Source organism: Lutra lutra, chromosome 15 (assembly GCF_902655055.1).
Source record: "Lutra lutra chromosome 15, mLutLut1.2, whole genome shotgun sequence".
Lineage (NCBI taxonomy): Eukaryota > Metazoa > Chordata > Mammalia > Carnivora > Mustelidae > Lutra > Lutra lutra.
Genome location: NC_062292.1, coordinates 7,690,300 through 7,708,947, shown reverse-complemented (window position 1 = coordinate 7,708,947; position 18,648 = coordinate 7,690,300). Strand labels below are relative to the sequence as shown.

Sequence of the window (18,648 nt, the reverse complement as noted above, 5' to 3'; positions counted from 1 at the left end):
GACCGGAGGCTGAGAAACCATTTTGGAGCAGTTACAGTGGCCCAGGTCAGGGATGATGATGGACTGGGAGGAGAGAATAAAGGATATACATTCCAGGAATATCTCTGAAGTACATGAGGAAAAGGAGAGAGGCACAAGAAGGATTGCCAGGTTTTTGCTTTGGGTGATGAGATGATGAATGTTACACAAAGTAGAAGGAAATAAGCAGATTTGTGACTTTAAGTTCCTTATAAAGGTCCAGATGGGTAAAGATCTTACAAAGATACCCAGAAGGAAGTCTGAAGAAGGTTAGCCTGGTGATGTGAATTTGGAGCTTTTCAACTCTAGAGACAGTTGAGATCAAGTGCGTAGATGAAGCCACCATGGAGATGGCCTGTAGAGAGGAGGACGGGATGGTGATGGAGTCCTAAGGGTGTATGGACCGTACAATAGATAAAGGAACACTGTGAGAGATAAGGGACAGACCATCAAACCACAGGGTCATAGAAGCCATGGAATCCCTTTCAAGAAGGAAAGAACCATCAACAGAGACACATGTGGCTTAAACTAACAGTAAAATAAGAATGGAATGATGTCCATTAGATTTGGCTGTTGGGACATCACCGCTGACTTGGAGATTTGCACAAAAATGGCGAGCTGGAGGCCAGGGGGCAGTAGGCTGAGGAGTGAGTGGGGGCGGTGAAGTAAAGTCAGAGGTTCTAGATGACGCTCTCGAGAAGTTACGTTCAAAAAAGTAGAGACAGACCCATACATACGGAGAGCAAACTGATGGTCGCCAGAGGGGAGGGGCAGGAGGATAGGCAAAATGGGCAAAGGGAGAGGGAGGTACAGGCTTCCAGCTGCAGAATGAGTCAGTCACAAGGATGATGGCACAGCATAGGGAACATACTCGATGATCGTATCACGGTGCTGTGTGCGGACAGATGGCAGCTGCCCTTGTGGTGAGCACAACGTAATATCTAGAGATGCTGAATCACTGTGTTGTACACCGAGACCAACGTAACGTGTGTCGGCTACACTCCAAGACCGATGATAGACAGATGGAAGTTTAGTTCAAAAGGGAAAAGAAATTGTGCACCAGCCACACAGAGATGCAGTCAGGGGAGGGTTTTCTGAGCAAGATTTACATTTTGTTCTCAAACTAAGAGGAAGGGGTAGCGGGGCGGGGGGGTTGAAACTCTCTTTGGGAAGGAACGGCCAATGAGACACAGTTGTGGAGGGTCAGGGGAATAGCCCAGGGGGTAGGGTGGTCCAGGTCTGACCCTGAACAGGTTGCCTTATCCTCTGAGCTGGGGAAAAGGGGAGAAGGATGTGTGAGGCTCTGGGGGGGCGGGTAGAAAGTTGTGAAAGATCAGAACAGAGAAGCTCTACATTGTGCATAGAGGGAGAAACCGGTTTCTCTCGAGTGGGGTACAGCTTAGAGTAACTACAGAAAGGTCCTAGAGGAAGAACTTGCCCAAGGCAAGGACGGGGTGATGGATGGCGGTGAGGGCCTAGATGCCTTTGTGATGTCTCGTACCTCTCAGGGCTGAGCTGACCTTGTTCAGCAGTCCTTGGCTTTGTGGCTGTAGAAACAGACCAAGGGAGGTGTGGCTCTGGCCCAAGAGCTGGAGGAAGTGGCAGGGCATGTGTCCTTCAGGTGATCACTGAGGTTGGGCTGGGTTGGGAAGGGGACCCAGAGCTGATGGAGTAGGAGAGTGAGGGGGTCACAGAGGGCAGGAGAGCGCTCAGTGGGGATTTCACAGGGTGCGGGACACTGGGGGACCACAGGCTAGTCCATACAAAGAGGAGACATTTGGAGGTGCGCTGATTACAAAGCCAGCAGGCTAAGGTTTTGATAATACTTTATTAGTCCAAACTGAGTTGGCCTGGAATGAGGGAAAGATTTGAACCAGTGAACAGAAGGTCTACGCGCATCAGAGCTGAGGGGAAATAGATTTGGGGCTTGTCTTTAAGATGGAAATGTTTGTTGTTTTTCTTTTTAAATGAGAAATCGATGACAGTTCTGGAAGTGACACTGTGTGGTGTTGGGGGGGCTGACCCCATTTCCTAAACCAGGTGGGTAAATTGTGGTGGCAAATAACATGGCAGAAGTTCTGGAGAAGCTGTGGCCTCAGGAGGAGTCAGGAGTTAAGGCAAAAGACTATGGATTCGGGGCAGAGGCTGAGCCTCCAGGAGACCCCGTTGGCCTGGTGGAGAAGTCCAGGGCCAGAGTAGCTGGTAGCTTGGTCAGGAAAGAGGAAGGCAGCCTGGAAATGAGAGTATAGGGAAGTTTGGGTAGTCAGAGCAGAAGCTCACTTGGGGAGCGGGGGGTGGCAATTTCCAAAGAAGAAGTTCTCAAAGACTTTGGGGACTAATGGGGTGCTCAAAGAATTCTGTTGGAAAGTTGACTCTCAGCGCACAGGTGAGCTGAGGTGATTAGGAGCGGTGAGGACAGCAGGTGGTGGAGGTCAGTCTGTCCACACCCCCTGAGGCCCCGGTTGTGGGAGAACTCATTTCAGGCAGGGGGAGAACCCAGGAGAGTATCCTCTGTCGGTGCCCAACCCAGGAGATCTGTTTGTTTTCAAGGTATCCTATCAGGTTATGTCTATATTGAAGAACAAAGTAATGATTGGGTTAATATAAATGTTCTTTGCAGTCTAGTAAATTTCTTCCCCCAAACTAACTTATTTTCTTTATTTTTATCCACATGGATATTATTCCTACAGGACTTACTGGCCAGACTTGGATGGGAAAATAAGAGAAGCATTAGTTTTGCGAAGCGTTAAAGTTCGACTCCTTATAAGCTTCTGGAAGGAAACTGACCCCCTTACATTTAACTTTATTTCATCTCTTAAAGCTATTTGCACTGAAATAGCCAACTGCAGTTTGAAAGTTGTAAGTATGATGTTGACTTCAGTATTATTACATAAAAAGGGCTGATTCCCTCCCCACGTCCGTGAAAGCTGTAGGCACACGCATTTGCATAAACTGCCAGTTAAGAACCAGGATTATGGTCTCTGACAGTGAGAAAATATTTCAAAAGTAGGATAAGTATTTTTTTTTTTTTTAAGACAAACACAGGAGAAAAAGAGCTTGGAACCCATGTTTGCTGGAGCCCTCCCGGCCTCGCCCTGTTTTCACACACTGCCTGTTGGGTTTTCTCTGCTTTGCTTGAACTGCCTCGTTCACCTGCCGTTCCTGTTTCTAAGTCTGTGACCATCAAAGGAGCGACACGTGCTCCTCCACAGTGTCCCACCACCACCACCTGAGCTCCAGTCCCTCGGGCTGGGTGCTAATCCACATACTTTGAGGGAGGCAAGATCAGGACCAGGTTTTCAGCTCAGTGTAGCAATGCCTTAGCTCATCTTTGATTCTCCTCGGGTCCTCACATGAGATGCCCTCTTCCTCCCCTCTGGGCCTTTGCACATGCTGTTCCCTCTGCCTACAGCACTCTTTTCCTCTGTGCCTTATCTGACTAAGGCCCGCTAGTCCTTTAGGGTTCACCTTTTCCAACCCCCACTGCAGTCATTCGGTAAATGTACCCTGAGACCCTACTCTGTGCCAGGAACCCTTCTGGGTGATGGCTCTGTGCTCCATGCAGTCTTTAGGGACCAAGATGACAGGGACGTCACCATCCGCTCTGACACATAGCTCCCAAGGTAGTCCCAAGCCTCAGCATCCCCAGGCCAGGAAAGAGAATGGAGGACTGCCTGTGACGCATTTCCGGGGTGGACCTGGAGGTGTGAAGATCCCGTTAGCCTTTCTGCTGCTGCTCAGAAGTCGCCTGCCCCGCCACACCTAATGGCAGGGGAGGCGCGTTCCCAAAAAGACAAAGGGAACAGGTCTGTGGGTCATCAGTCTGCCATTCTGGGCACCCACACGGAGAACCCTCATCCCCCATTGGGTACCGCACAGCACAAAGTTCAGGACCTCCCAGAGACATGCAGTTCTGGACCTCACAGTTTGATAAACAGAAACTAAAAAGAAAACAATTATGCATAAGACCCAAAACCCAGGCTGAAGTTACCTCCTCCCCAAATAAGAGGGACAGGGGAAGGCCAGTTAAATGTATGTACCAGTAGCCACAGCCAAAAGTTTTGTTGCACGTAATTCTGAAACATGACCAATATGATTCCTTGCCCCTATACTTCTGCCTCTGCCTCCCACCCCCTCTTTCTCCCCCTTCCCCTCCTTTTCTCCCTCTCTCTCTCATTAATGGTGGCTTCATTCAGCTCATCAGACTTGGGTGGGAAGATTATACAGATTATGATTATTCCAGTTATCAGATCTTTGCTGCAGGATTGAGTCTTAACTAGCCTCAGTCACTTAAAAGTATTTTTCAAACTAATTTTCTGCTCTTAGGCTCCTAGCACAATCCGTTTTTCCAACCCATTGAAATACCAAATTTCCAGTATATCTGTTCTCTTTCCTGTCTGCTTATAAGCCAGCACACCTGATCCTGAGCTCATTCATCTCCTCTGATGACTTCCTGAAAGCACTAATAACAAACAACATATACTATTAACAATTTGTTCCCTATCCCTTGCCCTGTAGCCAGAGGTTTTGGGGGGGGGGCGGGGAGTGGGGGGAGTGCTTGGTCTTCCTTCCAAATTAATGCAGGTTATGATTTTACCAGATACTTTGCCACTGCTTTGTTCTCCATTCCTTCCATGCTACAGTACCAATTTCCTTGTTGCCTGCTACCCATTGGGTAAACCGTTGTTACATCTGTTACATTTTTATCATTACTCTATGGCAGCATCTCATTTCACTTTGCCTAGAAGTAGTAAGTGCTTAATATTTTTTTTTAAATGAAGGAATTTAAGTTCATGAGTATAGACAGTTAGGCACTGAATTACATACTTGTATGTACTATCTAATATTCACAACTACACTATGAAGCAGGAACATTTATATTGTAAAGACATAGAAATTTATATTGTACATTGTAAAGACTTGAGAAGCTACACATCTGACATATATTTCTGGGATAAACAAAAATATAGATAAAATGTTCTTTAACTCATTCATACCATTAAATTTTTTTTAAAGTTGAAGTTAACAATATAAAGACATAAAATTCTAGGATTTACCATAAATTTCAAAAAATTATGATTCTCATGTAGATTACATTTTAATCTCCCTAATATTCTAATAATATTGATGGAAAACAAATTTTTTCCATTTACCTGGTTTTTATAAACTGTGGTAGCCATGCACATGTCTGAATTCACAAATCAGTATTAGAAATAGAAACAGGTCTGTGAAGCCTACAGCTAACATCTTACTCAATGATGAAGAGTTGAAAGCTTTTCCTTTAAGATCAGAAAAAAGAAAAGTGTTCCAGCTCTTACCACTCCTATTCAACATAGTACTGGAAGTCCCAGCCAGAGCAAGAAAAGGAAATAAAAAGTATCAGAATTAAAAAGGAAGAAGCAAAATTGTCTCTATTTGCAGATTACATGATTTTCTATATATAAAATCATAAGACTCAACCCCAAAAATGTTGGATTTAATCAATGAATTAAGCAAAGTTGCAGGATATGAAATTAAATACAAAAACCAGTGGTGTTTCTACACACTAACAGTGAAATTTCTGAAAAAGAAATAAAGACATAGATTCCATTTATACTAGCATCAAAACAACAAAATACTTAGGAATAAACTTAACTAAGGAGATGAACCATTTCTATGCTGAAAACTATAAGACAATGATGAAAGAAATCGAAGACGATGCAAAAAAATGGAAAGGCATCCCACATTCACAGATTAGAAAAATGGATATTGTTTAAACGTTAATACAACCGAAGCCATCTATAAATTCAGTGCAATCCAATCAAGATTCCAATGGCATTTTTACAGAAGTAGAAAAAACGCTCATAAAATTTATGTGGAACTGCAAAAGACCCTGAATAGCCAAAGAAATCTTGAGAAAGAAGAACAAAGAAGCAAGTATTACACTTCCCGATTTCAAGCTATGCTATAAAGCTTCGGTCATCAGATATGGTACTAGCATAAAAACAGACAAACAGACCAATGGAATAGAACCAAGAGCTCAGAAATAAACCCAAGCATATGCAGCCAACCAATATTTGACAAGGGAGCCAAGAATACTCAATGGGAAAAAATATAATCTCATCAACAAATGGTGTGGGATAACTGGATATCCACATGTAAAAGAATGAAACCGGACCCAAATCATACACCGATCACAAAAAATGAACACAAAATGGATTAAAGACTTAACTGTAAGACCTGAAACCATGAAACTCCTAGAAGAAAACACAGGAACGAAGTTGCTTGACATGGATTAAGGTAATAATTGGGACATCTAAAATACAAGCAACAAAATTAAAAGAAAGTGAAAAAAGATCACCTATAGAAGGGGAAAAATGTTTGCAAACATATATTTGATAAGGGCTTAATACCCAAAATCAATCAAAAACTCATACAACTGAATAACAAATAACCCAATTAAAAAATGGGCAAAGCACCTGAACAGACATTTCTCCAGAGAAGATATACAGAGGGCCAAGAGGTACATGAAAAGATGCTCAACACTGCTAGTCATTAGGGAAATGCAAACCAAAACTGCTGTGAGATACCATAGCATGCATGTTAGGACAGCCATCATCAAAAAGACAAGAGATAACAAGGATGTGGAGAAAAGGGAGCCTGTGTGCACCGTTGGCAGGAATGTAGATGGGCACAGCCACTATGGAAAATAGTATGGAGAATCCCCAAAAAATTAAAAGTAGGACTACAGTGATTCAGCAATTCTATTTATGGGGCTATATCCCAAGGAAACTAAAACACTAACTTAAAAAGGTATCTGCACCTTTGTGTTCTTAGCAGCAGTATTCATGGTAGCCAAGACATAGAAACAACTTAAGTGCCCATCAGTGGATGAATGGATAAAGAAGTGGTGGTATACCTATACAATAGACTATCATTCAGCCAGAAAAATGAAGAAATACTACCATTTTTGACAACATAGATGGACCTTGAAGGCATTATTCTAAGTGAAATAAGTCTGAGAAAAACAGATACTGTAAGATATTATATGTATAATCTAAAATTGAAAACAAAAACAAAGAACACAAAGTCATAGAAAAAGAGATGAGACTTGTGGTTACGGGGGGATGAGGTGTAAAGGTAGGGGAGACCGGGAATTGGAGGAAGGTGGTCAAGGGTACAAATTTCCAATTACAAGATAAATACTAGAGATTTAACGTACAACATGATGACTACAGCTAACACTGCTACGTGGTATGCAGGTTAAGTTGTTAAGAAAATAAATCCTAAGAGTTCTCATTACAAGGAGAAATTTTGTTTATTCTTTTCTTTCTTACCTTTTTATTGTATTTATATGAGAAGATAGATGCTAGCTGGACGTATTGTGTGTCATGTCACGATATGTGTAAATCAAAGCATAATGCGGTACAACTTAAACAGTGATAGATGTCAGTTACTCCTCAGTAAAATGGAAAGAAACAGGTCTATGATCACTATTATGGATCTGTTTTCCACACTAGATTTGCAAGTGATAACCAGGAGTGGGATTGGGGCACCAATCTCAGTTTGGAATCAGATAATCAGGGATTAGAGGAAACACTGGTACGGTCCCAGAAAGCCAAGCAGAGACCCGGGAGAATAGAGTCCGTTTGTGCTCAGTACCTTTCTATGGATGAGAGAATCCTGGGGGTTATTTCAGCTCAGGGGTGGCATTTTCTAGATAACTGAAGTGGCACGTGGGACACCGTGGAAAAGCAAGTGAAGCACTGTATTCCCAGCGCTTAGCAGGACGCTGGCACAAAGCATTCAAAACGCCTGTGTTGGGTGGATGGATGGGAGGAAGGAAGGAATCAAAAAAGGTAGCTGATGAAGAGTGTTCAGGAAGGATCTGAACCAGGGAGTGAAGGGAGCAGGAAGCATGTGGACGTGGAGTCACTTTAGCACACTCTAGTGTGCTGGAAAAGGGTGAAGAATCTGCCGGGTGAGCTGATTCATTCCGAGTTCAGTACATGTGCAGTCAGAGGAGCGCCACTGTCAGACTTACCAAGTTCAGCAGTGTCGTAAGATACAGGCCTATGATTTAGATATGACAGTACCCATAGATCAGGAGATGAAGGCCTTTGGAAAGACTGTTTTATTCACAAATCTCAAGAGAAGGGAGCAAGATGGGAAGTCCCAGGGTCATCGGGGAGGCAGGAGTGAGGGAAACATGGACAAGAATTTTTGTTTTGGTTTACAGGGTTGGGGAAGGGGCAAGGCAGGATAAACCCAGTTAGGACTAGCAAGTTGAATGATTTCGGTGGGCTCTTGGGCCCAGGGGCTGTCCCTAGTTGTCTGGTATCTGATCCTGGGGTGATTAGGGCAGGTGGATAGTGGCCCAAAGTGGGAGCCCATAAAGGAGGTGGTTCAGGGTATGGACCATGGACTGTTTGGGTTATGTATGAGAAGTGTTCTCACAGCCGTTGCTATCTCCAGGAATTAGCCAGCCCTCGGGAGGGCAGTCCCCCAGGCTCAGCATGGCTCAGATGTCAAAGCATCGGAACACAGAAAAGAAGACATGACTAATACAGAAGCAGAGGGAAGAAAGTCTAGAGCCTACCACACATGGTGCCTTTGCTCGCCCCTCTTCTCGAAGACACTGCCTGTTGAAATCTCCATTATGAAATATTAAGTGCTCTCATTTAAGATTAGCAAGAAATTATAAGGAAAGCAGAAACCATCCTTTTATTCTCTTCTTAGTCAAGAGATCACCCTCAATGGTGGGCCATCCTGTGAGCTTGGTCACGGTTCAGGTCTCGTCTGAGCAGTTACCAGTTCTAGCAGATTCTGGAAAGACCAGCCCACCTACCTCCACTGTCAGCCCCCTGTCAGCCCACCCACCCTATGCCCCAGGCCTGAGAGGTGCTTTTGTGGTCACAGTAAGTTGAAATTCAGGATTCACAGTCTGAAGTGGTGATTTGTTTTTGACTTATTAAAAGAGCTTGCAGACCAAGGTGTTGAGATGCAAAGCATTTGTTCTCTTGGCAAAATCTCTTTTGACCTTTGCAAATCCCCAGCTGAATCACCTAGTCATTGACAGAGGGCCTGCTGCTTTTATAATGCGTGCAACAGAGGAACATTATTAATTCAGTTCGTTAGCATACGTGACAGAGAGCATCCAGAGGCAGACCTCAACTACAGTGCACCCTGATGAGTAAGACAAAGAGAATTAAAGAAACTTCTGGTCTTCACCCTGTTGAAAGAATGAATTTTATGCTCATTTTGCAGCTTCAAAGTGTTCATTATAGATCTAGTTGAGCGTGCTAATTTTCCCTCTTGTTGCCTATATAGATGGGAGAACAAAAACAGCTTCCTCTATATGGAGCGACAAGATTGTGGCTTTGATAACGCAGCCTGAGGTCGACTGGATATCTGGAGAAGAAACCCTTTTGTGCTCCTGAACAAAACCAAAAATGTTCCCTATTCACCCGCTTTCTTGATTTGCTTATTTTTGTGTCTTACAGAAATTTTTCGATCTGGAAAGAGAGAATGTGTGTGCTACAAAAGAACAAAAGGATCACACCTTTCCTAAATTAAACCGCAACAAGTACATGGTGACGGACAGCGCGGCTTATATTGGTAGGTGTCGGGGCTGTCGGGCTCCTTGGGGGACCACGGGACCATGCAGGCCAACGGTGGTCCCACCGTGGTCTTCCATGCCCTGCGGGCCCTGGAGGAAACAGGACGGGGAGGACAAACACCCCTTGAACTTAACATCTCCTCTAGGGCTTGGTTCAGGTATGAGGACACCATAGAAGATATTTTTAATAAGTGTTTTCAGAAATTCTTTGGCCCACTTGCTTCGTGTTACGGGTGAAGATGTGAGTGGCTCAAGAAAGGCAAGTCCCAGGGGCACCCAGGTGGCTCGGTCAGTTGGGCGTCTGCCTTCAGCTCAGGGCATGATCCCGAGGTCCTGGGATGGAGCCCCGCATCAGGCTCCCTGCTCAGGGCGGGGTCTGCTTCTCCCTCTGCCCCTCACTCCGCTCGTGTTTTTTTCTCTCTTACTCTGGCTCTCTCAAATAAATAAATAGAATTTAAAAAAAAAAAAAAAGATTCCTGAGAGTTAAATGAACACAGTGCTCCCTTCCCACCCACCGTACTTCAACCAGCCTGTCCTGAGTCACAGGAGGTGACCTGACGGCAGGTCAGCACAAGGAGCACTGCCTGGACAACCATCCCTCCTCCGCTGCTCTGTAAATGTCTGCCCTTGGAGAACTTGCTTACGCTCTCTAAGCCATAATATCCTCTGTACAATGGGGCCCATAACAGTTTCTACTTTGTTGGGTGAAATTTAAGCAGAATAATATATGCAGGGTACCTTGCACAATTAGAATCCCGGCACATAGATAATAACGGATTCGTGTCAGCTGTTATTTTTAGGGTAATAATGCTCCAGATGCCAAAATCATACCAGCTGGTGGAATTACTAATGTGTCCGTCTGTGCTCCTTTCCTACAGTGTGCATGAGTCCAGAGTAATCCCTTAACTGGTACCATCAACATCGGAGTGGAAATTGTTATCTATAAAAGACGGGACATAAATCCCAGAATGGCAGTCTGGCTATTACATTGTACAGAGGACATGGCAGGCTCAAAGCAGAAAAGAGAAACGTGTGTGGGATGGAGGAATATGGAATATGGTGTTTTTTTTCCCCCCAGTTCAGTGAGTGAGTAAAGAGTATGGTGTTTTTGCTTTGTAAAGCACTTTATCTCATTTGATTTTTTTTTTCCCTAAGATTTTATTTATTTGACAGAGAGATAGAGAGGGAGCATAAGTAGACAGAGTGGCAGGGAGAGGGAGAAACAGGGTCTGCACTGACCCAGGAGCCCAATGTGGGGCTCAGTCCCAGGACCCGGGGATCATGACCTGAGCCCAAGGCAGCCACATCTGACGCCACCCAGGCGCCCCCACGCCTCTGTTTTCTTATCTGTAAAATGGGTATAAAAGTATCCACCCTTTGGTGGTGGTATAAAAATTGAAAGAGATAATATAGGAAAAGCTCCAAACACTGGCTCTCATCTGTCTCAATCCTTAGTAAATATGGATTTTTGGCTCTCTCTTTTCTTCTCCCTGTACAATATATTTTTAAAATACACTTTTTTTTTTTTTTTTTTTTTTAAGAGCAGTTAGGTTCACAGCAAAACTGAACAGAAACTACAGAATTCTCACATCCCTGGGCTCCTCACACACGAAACACAACCTGCCCCATTATCAGCCGCCCCCACAAAATGGTGCATTGGCTACAATGGGTGAACCGACACCGATATTGATGTACAGTGAGGGTTTACTATCTTTTTTTTTAATTTTATTTGACAGATCTCAAGTAGGCAGAGAGGCAGACAGAGAGGGGGAAGCAGGCTCCCCGCTGAGCAGAGAGCCCAATGTGGGGCTCGATCCCAGGACCCTGGGGTCATGACCTGAGCTGAAGGCAGAGGCCTTCACCCACTGAGCCACCCAGGCACCCTGGGGGTTCACTACCGATGTGACATTCTGTGGGTCCTGACAAATGTGTAATGACGTGTATGCACGATTACTGTGTCATAGTCATTTCACTGTCCTACCCATCCTCTGTGCTCCCTGCCTCCCTGCCAGATCCTGGCAACCACTGATCTCTTTTACGGTCTCCATTGTTTGGGCTTTTCCAAGTTCTCACAGAGTTGGACTCAAATAGTGTATATCCTTGTCAGGTTGGCTTCTCTCACTTAGCAGTATGCGTTTAAGCTTCCTCGGGATCTCTGGATGGCTAGATAGCTCCTGTGTTCTTTGCGCTGAATAATATTCCACTGTCTGGAGGAATCAGTTCATCCATTTACCTTCAGGACATCTTGGTTGCTTCCAGGTTTTGGCAGTTATGAATAAGCTGCTATAAACATATGCACACACGTTTTTGTGTGGACATGTTTTCAACCCCATTGGGTAATGACAAGGAGCATGACTGTCCTATCGAATGATAGGACGATGTTGAGTTTTATGAGAAACTGCCAAACTATCTTCCAAGGCTGCTCTACCATTTTGGATTCCCACCAGCAGAGACAGAGTTCTGCCACTCCATATCCTTGCCAGCATTTGGTGGTGTCAGTTTTCCAGATTTTGGCCATTCTCGTAGGTGTATAGAGGTACCTCCTTACTGTTTTAATCTGCATTTCCTTGATAATAGATGTGGAGCACTTCTTCATATGCTTTTTTACCAACTGAATATCATCTTGGATGAGGTGTCTTTGGCCCATTTTTTTCAAAATCATCTTGGATGAGCTGTCTTTGGCCCATTTTTTTCAATATCATCTTGGATGAGCTGTCTTTGGCCCATTTTTTTCCATCAGGCTTTTCATTTTCTTATTGTTGAGTTTTAAGAGTTCTTTGTATATTTGGAATAACAATCTTTTATCAGGTGTGTCTTTTGCAAATATTTCCTCCCAGCCTGTGGCTTATCTCTTTATTCTCTTGACAGTGTCTTTCACAGAGAAAACATTTTAAATTCTAATGAAGTCCAGCTTATCAGTGATTTCTTCCCTGGATCGTGCCATTGGTGTTGTGTCTAAAAAGTCCTCACCAAACCCAAGGTCATCTAGATTTTATTTGTCATTTTCTAGAAGTTTTATAGTTTTGCATTTTACATTTTTCTTTGATCTATTTAGAGGTATTTTTTGTTAAAGGTGTAGGGTCTGTGTCAAGATTCCCTTTTTTGCGGGTGGATGTCATTCTTCCAGCACCATTGTTGGAAAGACTAGCTTTGCCCCCTTGTATTGCCTTTGCTCCTCTGTAAGGATGAGTTCACTCTATCTAAATGATCTGTTTCTGGCTCTCTATTATAATGCATTTTTAAATGAGTTCACTTTACACACAGCATTTTGGCAAAACATTTAATTCCCTAGAGCAAGGCATAGTCCTTGTATAAAAATATTTAAAAAGCATCCAGAGGGAAAATTCAGTGATAATTTAAATAATTATCAGTACATTCTGGAAATCTCAAGTCGTCACGCGGACACCTGCTGAGAATGCGGAGTTAAGAATAATCCACACTAGATCTTACGTGGAAGTATAGCTCATTAAATCTTCACGAGACTTAACAGAACATTCCCCGAACAGTACTGTCTCTCTAATTTTGAATTCTCTGGAGTGTATTCGAGTCTGGCTTGGTGGATTTGTCCAGAAGATGGTTTGCATTGTTGGAGGGCTGACAAGGGGGTGGTGGGTTAATCGGAGCCACTCAGAAGGCTCACTGAGGTACACATACCTTCCCAGTGAGCTTATCTGTACCTGCGCCATGGCTCCAGGATGGCCGTATAGTTCTCCCGCTGCCCGGCCCCGCGCACGCATTCAGGAAGCCACGATGGCAGGCTCAGCCCTAGATGGAACCGTGTCCCAGTTGAGAAAACACGGACGCAGGTCTATGATTCTGAACTTGAGCCAAACCATGAGGAAGTGAAAGGTGGGAAAACATGATCACCCTGGTGGAGGGAGGCCTCTGTGGGCCTGAGAAAGTGCTATCTAGGGCTGGAGTTCCAGAGAAGAACCTAATTAAAGCTTTGGAGAATCAAAGGTGCAGAATCTTGGCTCCATCCGCTGTCTTGAAGGGAAAAGTCGAATCTCACAAAATAAGGCTCCAAAATAAGGCTCCAAAATGTTGTGACTTCTCTCCCCTTATCCTTTCGTCTTCTCATGCGGCCCCCAAAGCCTATCCCCATCTCCGTGTCGCTCAGAGTTTGTGGTCCCTAGAGGAGAGGAGCTCAGTGCAGCCAGATGCTCCAGCCCTAGTGACTGCTGCTGAAGCCCGGAGGTGGGGGAGGGGAATGCACAGTTGGTACCACGCAGGCCTTTAGGATCAGACGTGACACAGAACAGAAGCTGAGGTGTGGGCTATGGGGTCCGACCTGGCTTTGAAACTCAGCTCTGATATTTTTCCACTCCAGTGTTGGACAAAGTACCTGACCTTTCTGTGCCTTCATTTCCGCATCGGTACAATGGAATATTATCACCTCATAGGCTCGTAGTGGGTATTGAATGAGATCATGTAATGAGGGAACGAATTCACCGCCTGGCACTCAGCTGTGGGGATGAGACTTGAGCGTTTAGTCACAAGTCCTCGGAAAGGCGTGCAGGAGCACAGGGGTCTTCTGTTCATGGGATGACTCGAAGGTGCTACCTGCCAGCGGGTTCCAGAATAACTCTTAACCTGCATTTGCTGCTGATCCCCAGTTTGAGAAGTCCAAGCCTGTGTTTCCGTGGCATTGAATGTCACGCAGACCTGCCACCACTGAGCATGGCCATGTGTCTGAGAGCACCTGGTCAGAAACACAGCTCTGGAAGAGACTCCAACACCATATCATGAACCCTTTGGTGGACAGTTCCCTCATTTATAGCAACAAAATTCATCCAACATCATGTCTGTCATGAAACCATCAGGAGTAACAGTGTGGTGTTTGGGGAGTGGCGGGAGACAGTGTGAGATGAAGAACAGAGAGAGAGGGAGAAGAGTTTGATCTCTATGCTGATAATATTTTATTTAGGGATCCAGTGTGAGGCCCCGAGGAATAAAGTCAAGGAGTGCAGTGGGAGAAAAGGGAACTACTTCCGCTATTCCAGGAAGTGCTGGTGGAAAGGGGAGTTCATACGTGCGTGCGGGGCCTCCAGAGAGCAGAGGAGGGCCCACAGGACGAGCGCCAGGGAGGAGCAGGTATCAGCTCTCTGTGGGTGTCTCTTCCTGCCCAAATGACTGCAGGGCCTTGGGTCAGGGAGGCTCAGTGTCTTATTCAGCAAATATTCCTACATTGATGGCTGAAGAGACTCTGGGGGCCTAGAAATCAAGCTTTACACTTAACACGCTTTCCGTTTTCTTTATGAAACCAGCTCTGAACCAAAGAGGAGCACAAAACTGAGAGCTGAGACCAGACCCAGGCCAGTAGTAATTCAAGAAATCTTTTTTTAGTGAGAACACTGCTTCCTTTATGGTATTATAGTCTGTGGAGACCTGGGTCCACCATTGGTCAAAATAGCTCACCTTTCTGAGCCTCAGGCCTCTCATCTGTGGAATGGGTGTAAATCCTACCAACTATGAAAGATAATGGATACAAATGCCAAGTCCAGTGCTTTGCTCATAGTAGGCACTTAATAAAGGACAGTTTCTCTCCCCCAACCAAGGCCCTTATATCCCACTTCTTCCCTAACTCTTCCCCATCATGTTCCAAGATCCCATCGTATTTTTGTCCACATCTGTCTGCGGGTTTGGCTCTCTAACTTCCTAATTGATGTCTCCGTGTATCTCTTCTGACTCAACAAAATGCTTTCCTGACTCAGGCAGCCAGAGTTGGGAATCCTTTCCCTTGCCCTCATGACACTGTGTGCATTCATCTCTCTGCGTTATAATCATTGTTTCTCCTTCCTGGATGCCTTGAAGTCAGGGACTGTCATTGTTTGGTTTGTATCATGGCCTCAGGTACCCACCTGGTAGACACTAGACACTCAGGAAATGTGCATTAAATGAAGGACAAAAAGATCAAAGAAATGAACTGTACTGAACCCTCCTGAGAAGAAAACTTTCTTCTCCCACTAGAATCTTCTCCCCAATGAGTGCCAAGATAGGAGATTCAAGTGGGACTTTGCGGTAGTCTCTCCTTTTATCTACTCCCCCACTGAAGATGGACTACACATGAGTGACCTAGATATGATTGGCCCCTTCCAGGAAAGATTCCAGCCTTACTACCCAGAGGCTGAACCACGTCCCCCCCCCCAAATTCTTATGTTAGAAGTTATAACTCCCAGTACCTCAGAATATGACCTTATTTGACGTGAGGGTCTATACAGAGGTCATCAAGTCAGAATGAGTTCATCAGGGTGAGCCCTGATCCAATTTGACCAGTGCCCTTATAAATAAGGGAAATTTGGACCCAGAAATAGACATGCAGAGAGGGAAGAGAATGTGAAGAGACATGGGGAGAAGCGGGCCATCTTACAAGCCTAGGGGAGCGACCCGGAACAGATTCTCTGTCCCGCTAGGAACCAACCCTGCTGCCATGTTGATTTTGGACTTCTGGCCTCCAGAACTATGAGACGATAGATTTGTCTGGTTTAAGCTGCCTTGCTGGTTTAAGCGGTGGGCCTTGGTTACGGCAGCCTTAGCAAACCAATAACACACTGCCCCACACCAGGCACCTGTGCTGGGGAGCCACCATCATAGCAGCTGCCTTGCTTCCCAAGCCAAGAAGCCGGCTCCTGGAACGGGGAAATGACCTACAGGCCGAGCAAGGAGAGGTTTGTCCATTCAGACAAGAACTGATCCTCCTCCTCTGGCTTCAGCCTTTTCTTCGACAGGCCAGCTTGTGAGCACTTTAATCCCAACCCCTCGTCTGTACGTCTGGGTCAGATGTTGTCTCTTGAGAAGGGAGTAATTGTTCACAGGACTTTTAAGTGTATTCCTATATATCCTAAATGTTGCTGTATTTAGTGTGTCTTGTGAATGTCAATAAGAAATAATATTTACCAAAAAAAAAAAAAAACCAGCAGATTCCTTGTTTTGAGTTTCAAGTTGAGCAAAGCTGAAGAAAATGCCAAAATAATATGCAAATATTAATACGCCATATGTAAGGCCTCTTGGAATTTTTTTTCCTCAGCTGTCAACACAATTCAATCTCCGTGTCATCATCATCATTATTATTTTTTTTTTCTAAAGAGAATCTGCTCAGTGTTTCATTAAACGGGGACTGTTCTCCCGTGGCTCTTAACTCAGCACCGTTCTCTCCTTTGTTCGTTGGCAGGCAACTTTGACTGGGTGGGGAATGACTTCACCCAGAACGCCGGCACAGGCCTTGTTATCAACCAGGCGGACGTGAGGAACAACAGGAGCATCATCAAGCAGCTGAAGGATGTGTTTGAGCGGGACTGGTACTCGCCCTACGCCAGGACCCTGCAGCCGACCAAGCAGCCGAACTGCTCTGGCCTGTCCGGGCTCAGACCCCCCACCAACAAAACTGCCACGCACCTCCTCAGCGCGAAGGACCCCGCCAGCGTGTCCCGTGAAGGAACAAACTGACAGGACAGCTTGTCTTTCCTATTTATATAGAAGGGACTTGAGGAGAGTTTAAAAAAAAAAAAAAACCCACACAATTTAATATGTCTTTTTTAGGGAAAAAGCACACTTCCACAAAAATATTCTCCGCACATCATGTAATATCTAACAATATCTTAGCGGCGTGTACACGAAGTTTAGGACTTTTGTATTTGTTACTCCTGACAGAGAATGTCATTTCAGCTTGGAAGTTAGTTTTTACGTTTGCATACCGATTTTAAGACTCTCATGCCTCTTCCTTCCTAGTTTTAGACCTTTTTCTGCTGACCCAACTGGTCGGTCCTTTCGAAGCTTAGCATGAGGTAAATGCTTTCACACCCTTCTGAGATCTGCTTCTTAGAGAGGCGAGTGAGGCTTTCACCACAGCCAAGGGACTGATCCAGCCAAGTACTTAGCCCGTAAACCGTCTCCAAGACCCATGCAGTCATCCGAGCGTGAACAGCTCACACCTCATGCCAGCCTCGGCACGCTCGAAAACTACCCTTTGGCCTCTTCGTTCATTTTCTTCAAATACCGTACCTTTTACTTGGTACCATTTTTTTCTCTTCTCAGAGAATGTCCTTAGCATCAGTGTCCCTCTGTCCACCTCCACGCTAGTTCCAAGTATGGCAACGTTTCTTGGAAATGTATGAATTCCTCCGAATGGATACCAAGTGGAAATAGCAGTCTTTAATTTTCACCTTCCAACTGCATTTCCCCCTCAAATTAAGAGTTTAAAAGCCACAGCCAGCAATAGGTATCTTTTCTCTCAAGCTCGGAAAAATTAGGTAGCTACCTGCGAAAATCCAGCAAGCAATTAGGTCTGCATTATGAGAATAAAGTAGTTTCTCACATTTTTTTTTTGTTGTTAGCTTAATGGTATTAAATCAGCAAGATCTCTATGCATCCGTGGATTTTAATTTCTTTAGAATCATTCATTATGCTGTTAAGGGTATGCCAGCAAACCTTTATAGAGCTATTTAATATACCAAATGCTTTTCAGAGAAATGCAATTTAAATACTGTGCTTCACATATTTTACTAAGAAACAAAAATATTGGATTATTGTTCTATAATGTCGTCGTGTGTTGCTGTTTTCTATCTATACAATATATAGCCCTATATTAATGGAGACTGTTGCCCCCCGTCAAGACAGGCATGGCCTCTTTAGAGCCCAGAGCAGGTGGTCACCAGGATGCCAGTCTCAAGGTCGCTCCTAATCCCCGCGGGCCTGGAACAGGGTCCTGCTCTCCTTGGCCTCGGGTTTCTTTTGGTAACGTAGGGACGGTCATACCTACCTCGCGTAGATGTTGTCACGGTAGGAAATATTTATAACTTGTTTTGAAATCAAAAGAACCTATATAAATGCTAAGCATTGTGATGTATAATCTTTTCCTTGAACTAATCTTTGTGGTACCCTGAGATAATCCATACTGGGTTCTCGCAGAGAGCCTACAAAGGAAAACAAATCCACAGCCTTCAGCTGTCGGTGTGGGTGCACACAGGAACTCTGAAGCTGTGCTGGAGATCGGGACTGTCATCACTGTGATGGAACATTTTGTCGGGTCACTT

At 44.7% G+C, this 18,648-nt stretch overlaps 1 protein-coding gene across 4 annotated transcripts in view; it reads left to right on the top strand.

The window, feature by feature from the left end:
• Positions 1–18,448, top strand: part of PLD5 (phospholipase D family member 5) — a 391,790-nt gene extending 373,342 nt beyond the window's left edge. For all 4 annotated transcript variants that reach the window (XM_047705556.1, XM_047705558.1, XM_047705557.1 and 1 more), the window contains 3 exons: positions 2,709–2,877; positions 9,501–9,615; positions 16,788–18,448. In XM_047705556.1, coding sequence (XP_047561512.1) covers positions 2,709–2,877; positions 9,501–9,615; positions 16,788–17,062 — 559 coding nt within the window. In that variant the 3' untranslated portion in view covers positions 17,063–18,448. The remainder of the gene's footprint in view (positions 1–2,708; positions 2,878–9,500; positions 9,616–16,787) is intronic.
• Positions 18,449–18,648: the final 200 nt, after the last annotated feature.